Genomic DNA, 9,075 nt, shown 5'->3' with positions numbered 1-9,075 from the left:
CGAGTGTGTTCTTAATCATCTTTTCTTTGAAATCCACATATTAAAATGAGCTGGATTAATTAGAAGAATCCTACCCCCAAAATACTTTTTTTTTTTCATGCTTAACCTTGCTATCAGTGCTCCCCTGTTTCCATCAAGCTGTTATTGTTACTGGCCATACAGGACCGAAGGTTTATTGGTGTTGAAAGTACTGTATTCATGCAAATCTGTCAGGGAACTGCCATCGGAAAGACAGGCGGTGGAGGGGCTCTCAGAAGTCAGGAGAGACTCAGCAGCGGCGGAAGGCAGCAGCAGGGGGAGAGTGGGAGATCAGGGAGAGAGAGAGACGAAGGAATGGCTCAGGGAGTCTTCCAGCGATAACAGCGGAGAAGTCTCAGGTCCTCCCATAGGTACACCCACTCCTCGCCGGAAACTGTCGCGCCGAGAATCTAGACGACGCGTTTCCATCAAGGAGCTTTTATGCTGGAGTAGATTCCGTAAACGCCCACTGTCGGATTCTGCCAGCGACTGAGGGAGACATGCTTAAGGGCTCCGCTAAAAACAGAGCCTTGCTGAGTTGAGCAAACTCTGAGGGACTAAGCTTTACGCACAAGCAGCTCATCATCCCATCACAAAATCTATTGCACCATCAAATCTAATGTGCACCTCAGTTTTCAAAACTTTGAAACCAAAAAAGTATTTTCTTACGTCAGCAGTGTTTTTCAAGCTTGCAATCGAATCTAATGCGCCATCAAATCTAAGGTGCACCCTAATTTCTGTGACATAATTTGGGCAAAAACGGTGTGCATTACATTCGAGTAAATGGGGTACTCCTGAGGGTGCCAGGTGCAACTTTTTGCTGTGATTTCTACGTCTCTTAACGACTCAGCTCAGCACCTATCCTCTTACTCTCATTTCTGCCCTCTTCCCTCTCTGCCCTACTCTCTTAAAGCACTGGCATTTGTAAAAGCAGTGCTGACAGAGGGGTGGATATTTGGGTCTGTGGGGGCATTTGTATGCAACAATTTCAAGAAGTTATGAGAATCCAGGAGACTGCAGTATCCATTATCACATTATTTTTCAGCAGTTTTCCTGGGGCTTGTCTGTATTTGAGGTTTTCTATCAACGAGGCAATGTATTTCCTTGAGTAACAAATGGAGCTGCAAACTTCAGTTGGTTCTCTCTCTCTCTCTCTCTCTCTCTCTCTGTGTGTGTGTTATATTACCCCAATTAATCAAGCAGCAAAATTATACCAATAGAAAGTTGTTATTTTATCTGTGAAGGAGTCGCTATCAAGATTTTGATCAGAGTAACACCAAAAGCACATCTCTTTCCAGACATTGTCTATTACAGGCTTCCTCAAACTCGGCCCTCCAGAAGTTTTGAGACTACAATTCCCATCATCCCTGACCACTGGTCCTGCTAGCTAGGGATCATGGGCATTGTAGACCAAAACATCTGGAGGGCCAAGTTTGAGGAAGGCTGATTTATTATCATTAAATGAGTCCCCTTCCTATCTCAGTGTAGGGGTGCTCTGCATACAATGCTATATAATATAATCTGTTTCTTAAGGCACTGATAAACCACAGCGTATTTTTGGTAGATTTGCTTTTCTTTTTTCCTCCCTTCCCTAGATAGGTTGGGTACAATAATTCTGAAGCAGGTCTGTTCTTAGCCCATTCTTCGATTCTAATTGGACGTTCCATTTCTCAGCCTGTAAGAGCTTTATATGTTGTTGTATAGCAGTGGCAGCTTGAAAGCTAGGAGGAAATTCTAGATGTAGTGTAGAAACTTCATCAGGCCACAGATCGGACTTGCCTACAGGAGCAGCACCCTACTCTGACTGGGTTTCCCCAAGCACTCTGGGTGGCTCCCAACAGAACATTAATAATAACAATACAGTTTCAGGTTAACGGACCTCTGGAACGAATAAAGTACTTAAGCCGAGGTACCACTGTACATTATTCGTTCCGGAGGTCCGTTAACCTGAAACTGTTCTTAACCTGAAGCACCACTTTAGCTAATGGGGCCTCCCACTGCTGCTGCACCGCCAGAGCCCGATTTCTGTTCTTATACTGAAGCAAATTTCTTTACCTGAGGTACTATTTCTGGGTTAGCGGAGTCTGTAACCTGAAGCGTATGTAACCTGAAGCGTATGTAACCCAAGGTACCACTGTAAATTAGATGGTTCCTTACCTGTGCATGGTGCTGCTCCTGTAGGCAAGTCCGATCTGTGGCCTGATGAAGTTTCTACACTGGCAATTTGGCAATCATGAGTGCACTGGGATCATACTGTCCCAGAAGACCAGGCCTATCATCTAGAATTTCCTCCTAGCGAGGTACCACTGTACAAGGGACGCAGGTGGCGCTGTGGGTTAAAGCCTCAGCGCCTAGGGCTTGCCGATCGAAAGGTCGGCGGTTCGAATCCCTGCGGCGGGGTGCGCTCCCGCTGCTTGGTCCCAGCGCCTGCCAACCTAGCAGTTCGAAAGCACCTCCGGGTGCAAGTAGATAAATAGGGACCGCTTACCAGCAGGAAGCTAAACGGCGTTTCCGTGTGCGGCTCTGGCTCGCCAGAGCAGCGATGTCACGCTGGCCACGTGACCCGGAAGTGTCTCCGGACAGCGCTGGCCCCTGGCCTCTTAAGTGAGATGGGCGCACAACCCCAGAGTCTGTCAAGACTGGCCCGTACGGGCAGGGGTACCTTTACCTTTACCTACCACTGTACAAGTTTTTCAACTGCCATCATCTTATAAATGTGTGCTTAATTTTAGAAAAAGAATGTTCAGATTTAAAACATAAGGGTACTTAATGTCAGCTCTGAGATTGGCACTTTTAAACTGGCATGGCGTTCTTTGCATTACCGTTGTGCCAGAGGTAGTTTTCAAATAAAAAGGGTCTATTTTTACTTCTATGGCTGTAAGATCAGCGTGGGATCTGGAAGCCTGGTGAAGTGTCCTGTAATTCTTTGATGTTTGTGGAGCATTTTTCTTGAAACATCACAAATCCACCAGGAAAGTTCCTATAGTTACATAAAACTAAAATTTCTCAACCGTGCTATTCTTTTAGAATTCTGGAGGTGCTGCTTATTAGTATTGTTCATACTTGTTAAGGAAATAAATGTCATTGTGCTCAGTGTATTTTTACACAGGTAACAAATATTTCTAGCAACTACCAGAGTGAATGTTTGTTCCCTCCATACAGGTGCTGAATGTCCAGAGAACTCAACTGTATGAGGAAATATTAGGCCCAGACTATTACTTTCTTCTTGAGTAAAAAGTGAATTTAAAATATTTATTTGTCCTCCTCCTCCTGTAATACAAGTAGGCACTCTGAAACATTTCTCAGGGAAAATGGGGCGGGTTGGACTCCAGTTTTCATTCCTCACTGCAATACTTAAGGTAAGCCCCCATACTACTTAAAGGATCCTTGGGGGTTAGAATTGGGATTGTATTGAACTTGAAATGTAGACTTGTCCCTGGAGAACATGTGTACCAATTCCAAGTTGTGGCATCTTGATAGCCAAGAGAGATACCGTGTTAAACAAACAGAATGGTGAATAAATGCATAGATGAATTAAGCCACTGTGAATTACCAAGAGAGGTGAGGGGCAAGATGTCTGGGAGCTCAGTGCAGGGTGGGAGCAGAGATGGGCTCCACCATTCTGCACATCGGCTGCTGAGTTCCCTGCGCCTCTCTCATCTTGCAGAAACAGCGAGGACATTTGGCATCAGAAAAACAAATGAGGAACACTGCCTTGCCCTTAACAACTTCATTCCCCCCTCAATAAAAGCTCAACAACTTTAAAATCATTTTAAAAAGCTCAACATCCTCAATCCTAAAAAAACACTTCATCAAATCTGGCCCTCTTTGAAAAAAGTTTGGACACCACTGCTACTGGATTAACCTACCTCACAGAATTGTTGTGAGGGCAAGGAGGGATACCGAATGCTCTGTCTTGAGCTTCTTGGAGAAAAGGTGGAATAGAAATCCAACATAATTATATTTTAAAAAAGGAACAGGAGAGAAGGAACCTGGAAGTTGCTGCATTTGGTGCAGCTTCAATGATACCTGTTATTCTGTGGTGTTGCAAGGTCTTAACACTGGATGAGTAAACAGGCAGGCGGCATTGGTGAGAGAGGGCTGGGAAGGTGGCTGTTGGAACAGATAGTTGCTACAGTCACCTGGAACCTTTTGACCATATGGAAGCCATACGTGCAAGATCCATATGTTAACTTGTTTCAATATGCCAGCAATTGCTATTCTCATCCCTTGCTTCAGTGTAAATAGGCAGGGTCAGAAGGTTATCGCTACTCCAATCAGTAATTATTGTGTGCTGTGTGCACAAGCTAAGCCTGATGCCTTTTGCAGCGTGTGACAGTTGAGAGGTCATTATGGATGCATTCATGTTGGGGGAAATGTCAAACGCGACATAACATTTATAGGACCACATAGTCCTGATGCATATTTATATTGACATAATGGGGCCTTGGTGTCTGTACAAGGTGTTCAGGGTGATTCAAGTGCCTGAATCTGAGAGGTAGGAATCATCACTCTCCAGCAATAAGAAATGTAATGTTTCAAATTGGTTGAAGACCTTATGTATTGCAAATTTCTGAACAGTAATTAAATATTTAAGGAGTTCAAAATCTGATATTGAGATATAGCGCCACCTGGGGGAAAGCTCATGTCTAAGAAAACACTATTTTAAAAAATTTATTTCTTATATAATGGGTGTATAATAGTTCTGTTGGTTTTTAGTCCCACTTTTTATCGTGGATTATGCTGAAATCTGTTTCAGCAAAAGTGCTTTGCTTTAAACTGTTATTTATGAAGAGTGATTTGTAATTATCAATAGCATTTCTGGGTGTTTCGTTTTCATAATAATTGCTTATTTTGGGAGACCCATAGGTGAGGATATTATTTGCATAGGCTGCTGTGGCCTTCCCTAGACATTTACTCAGAAGTTAAAAGCTTCTGCAGAATCAAATGCCACCATTCACATCTAAGAACTGCTTTCTTAATGCTCCTCCCTAAGTCTGCGAGTACTCTAGCCAAAGTGTCATGTGTTTACCCTGGACAAAAATAAAATTATTAATAATAATTACTCCTTTAAAAAAGTACATTGTAACATTATTTGAATGTCCCATTCCTGCCATGGTTAAAAGACAAATAAATCTGGAAGGGGGCATCAGCCTTCAGTTGGGAGCAGTTTGGGGATCTTGCATATGTTGTTTTGTATTCTAGTGAGTGAAGTCTTTGATAAGGAGGTGTCTCTCAGTGCTCTGAGCACAACCCCTGGTTTCGAAGGACCAGCTGCCACCATGTGGGGCGCTTTCCGTCTGCAGATGCATTAGTATTAAACGGGCGTTCCTTGTGGCTGTGTCCGCAGCGCTTCTCTGGCCGTGGCCTTTTTCCTTTTTTCCTATCCATGAGGTCTGACATCCTTCCCATAATGGACCCTTATGACAAATGGTGACATTTTACCGCGGGCCTAAGTAATAAATGTCCAGTGAGAGAAGGCCCTTGGGTTGGATCAACACCGCTTTTGCAAAAGGTTAAGCACTCGCCGCCTCCACCTTCGTCTCAAACCCCCTTCCATGGAGTAGCTTTCATTTTTTTTTCCTTCGGCAAATCAGAGTCGCTTTGGTTACCGAGACCTCCTTTGCGCTAAGTGCTGCTGTCCGAGGTGCTGAATCGATGGCTCACTGTGCAATCGCCCTGCATCTTTCGGAACAATAGCCTGCTGTGAGCCATACGGTGGCCATTATCTTTGGGTACCTGCCGCGGAATGAACATCAGGGGATCGGCTTATTTGCCTCTCTTTTTTTCCTTTTAAGAGAGGAATGTTCGATAAAATAATCATCGTTTGATTTGTATAAGTAGGGCTCAGTATTGCGTGAGCACACTTGCTAAATGGCATATGCTAGCGAGAACCTGTCGTAACACACACCACGCTGGTGGCAGGATTCTATCTTGGTATTTTGAGAAAAGTTAAGCTCCAGGCTGGGTGGGAGGGCACCCTGAAATTATGAATACACGGGTTTGTGTAGCGGAAGACTAGCTTTGACACATAAAAAGCACTATATGTAATTATACGTACTTGGGATAGGGCTCCAAGTGCTCAGACATTTCTCCTATATAGCAAAGTGTATTCAGATGGGCAGGCTACAAATCATAAAATTATTATTATTATCATTATTATCATCATTATTATTATTATTATCATCATCATCATCATCTTGCCTCAGTTCTGCAGATCTCCCGGTGAAGGTGGTAACTTAGTTTTCACGAAGGAGTCTTTCAGAAAGGAGATATGGCTGACACCTTTACAGTGTTGCTGTTTGGCCTCTGGTAGAAATCTTTCACGCCCGTAGCACGTGTGTGTGTGTGTGTGTGTCCACAACATTGTATATTTTCCCTTAGACAGGCGCTTGTTTTTTCATTGGGCTAGTCGCTTTCCAGCGCTGTAGATAAAACGTCCTTCATGTATTGGCAGAAAGTGGAATATTTATTAAAGCTCCGGATGCTATTGGGGGACACAGGCTTCTACTCTCCCCTTCAATTTTATTTTTAGTGGATGGGTGCAGTAAAGAAACCGAGTTTGATACTCATGTGTCTGTTGCTAAATCGGAGTCTTCTAACAACAAGGCGGCTTTGTAACGGACTAGATGCAGAGCAATCCCGTCTTTGATTCCTTGGTGCCCCCCAGTGGACAGATCCAAAATAATTATTCAAGCTTTGGATTCCCGCCCCCTTCGTAGACGGCAATAAATGGACGGTGGGCTTTATAAAAATTCTCTAAGCTCCTCCAAATGAATTGAGAAGGGAAGACACACACCACCACCACCCCCCAATCCTCCTTTTTAAGACGATTGCTCAACAGTAGGACCAACATGTTCCGGGCGCTAATAAGGTTGCTATCAAAGAGAAGCGACCATCAACCCAAATTAGGATTGAGCAGGTGGCTTTTAAAGAGCCAACTTTTATAAAGAAGACTCGTCGGAGAGAGGACGGCAAAACTCCCTCGTGGAAGCAGGAATGCAAGGCTCTGTGTGGCGTGGCTGATCTGGACCCATGAAGATCACGCGAACACCTTGGTCTGAACAGGCAAACAGCCTCTCCTTCCAGCAATCGGAGTGCGGTAAGTATGCGCACAGAATCCCTTCTCGGGTCAGCCGTGATCTGGGTTCAGAATCGAGGTGCAAAACCACACGCGCTCCTTCCACTCCGCTCTTCGTTGGGGGAACCGCCTGCACACCTGCGAGTGAATCACGCTCGCTTGGGAAGGCGCAACGCTTGGAGGCGCGTGATTCCTCTCTCTGTCTCTCTCTCTCTTGCACCCCCTCCCTCTCTCGCCGCCTTAGTCAACACCCGCACTCCTGCCCTCCCAAACTCCAGCTCTTTGGCTTCCCATCTTGGAGGAAACGAGGTGGAGGCGCTGGCAGAAGCAGTGACTCATGCCTGCGTCGCAACAGATCAGCCGGCGATTCGAGCTTTTTTTAAAAAAAGCGAATCTCAAGTATTGGGGGGGGGGGCGCTAAGGTCATCTCGAATTAAATGCCAGGGAAGCCATTGATATTCCGACGTCGTTCGTGGCGGAGTTTATAAACGGCGAAGTTCTTCCAAAACGAAGATTTCTCCATCCTCCGCCGTTTGGGTTCCTGGAGTTGGAGCCTGGGTTGGTAAGTCTCTCTTGATTTATTTTATTTTTTTCCCCAACGAAAAAGAACTCGCCCCTCCGTTCTTGGGTTCCCGGAGGATTTTGGAGGCTTTCTTTCGAGACGGTAGGGCTGTCTCCGTACTTAGAATTGAGGAAAGGATATTCGGTATTGGAAAGCTGATGTTTACGAGGAATAACCTGTTACTTCACTTTCCACCTTGGCCCAGGACGTATCCCCCATCTCTCTCTCTCTCGTTCTTTCTCTACCTCCTGAGATTCAGGTTTGTGACTCGAAATTGAACGCGTGTAGACAGGATGCAATCCTTCACCCCGCTGACCCAACACCCCGAGGTGCACTTTATTCACGATAACTTTTTTCGTTTAGTGATGATGCCACGGTGACAGGTGTTAAATCTTGACCAAAATTAAACCTATTTCCCGTGAGCTTAGATTTTGATTTTTTTTAAAACAAAATCATTATTATTAAATAACGTGGACCAAACAGCTTTGAAGTCCAAACTCCCGAATGAGGTTGAGTCTGATCATGTATTGATCGATCCTCTGCTTCCTGACGACCAATGAACCTCCGGAAGAGGGTTGCTGGACGCGCAACGAAATGTCTTCCCAAAGCAGCGCGAAGAACACGCGTGGAAAGAGCTAGCCCCAGAAAGGCCAGCCACTGTAGAACATCTCAATTTTCATTCATTCATTCATTCATTCATTGTATAATTTGAAAACCGAAATGCTGGGCATTTTAACCGCGTGGAGCTGAAGTGCCATTCTGCTTCGTTTGTGCGCATTCAGAGGCGCAAGTTGCCCTATAAGAATAGATGGGCTTGGCTGTTCCTTTCCCGCAATATTTGCCCCCCAGTTCGCCTCCCTCGACGTCGTTCCGTTTGCCTTTCGTAAAGCTGCGAAGGGAGAAGGCGCCCGGGGAACCACCACCGGGATCCCTCGGAGATCTTTCTTCCTCGAGCCGTCGCCTCTTCCTCTCTCGACGTGTTTCTCCGCTTCCCCCTTCGCTCCGAGCCGTCGCCTCCCTCGCTGCCCACTGAGCAAGAAGGGGCGTCGAGTGAGGGAGTGAGTGAGTGAGTGGCCGGCGGCGGCCATCCTCCTCCTCCTCTCCCTCCTCTCCCTCCTCCCACCTGCCCTTCCCCTCCGCCGCTTTGCTTCCAGGGGCGAAAACGAATCGTGCTCGGCTCGCCAGCCCCGTCCAGACATTTCCCAGCCAGCGAGCGCTGCCTCATAAAAACCAACGAGGTGTCGTCGCCTCCAGCCATTTCTCCAGCCACGTCGCTTTGTCTGAGGAGAGGAGGCGGGCGAGAGATCCGCGCACCTCCGAGGAAGAAAGGGATCCTTCTTCTTCTCCTTCTCCCCCCGCTGGAGGTGCAACAAGGTCCCTTTTGTGCCTGCCCTGCCCTCCCCACCTCCGACGG

General features: G+C 46.1%; 1 protein-coding gene across 4 annotated transcripts in view; it reads left to right on the top strand.

Annotated features, from left to right (window-relative positions):
* Positions 1 to 6,763: 6,763 nt before the first annotated feature.
* GAD1 (glutamate decarboxylase 1) overlaps positions 6,764 to 9,075 on the top strand; it is a 61,975-nt gene continuing 59,663 nt past the window's right edge. The window contains exon 1 of one of the 4 annotated variants that reach the window (XM_079978637.1): positions 6,764 to 7,120. In XM_079978637.1, coding sequence (XP_079834763.1) covers positions 7,054 to 7,120 — 67 coding nt within the window. In that variant the 5' untranslated portion in view covers positions 6,764 to 7,053. Of the gene's footprint in view, positions 7,121 to 7,142; positions 7,662 to 8,860; positions 9,036 to 9,075 lie in introns of those variants that run through there. The other 3 variants (XM_079978638.1, XM_079978639.1, XM_079978640.1) reach the window with 3 other exon arrangements.

The sequence above is a fragment of the Podarcis cretensis genome, assembly GCF_951804945.1.
Source record: "Podarcis cretensis genome assembly, chromosome: 1".
NCBI classification, from domain to species: domain Eukaryota; kingdom Metazoa; phylum Chordata; class Lepidosauria; order Squamata; family Lacertidae; genus Podarcis; species Podarcis cretensis.
Note: the sequence above shows the minus strand (reverse complement) of the source record. Positions and strands in the feature narration are given on the sequence as shown.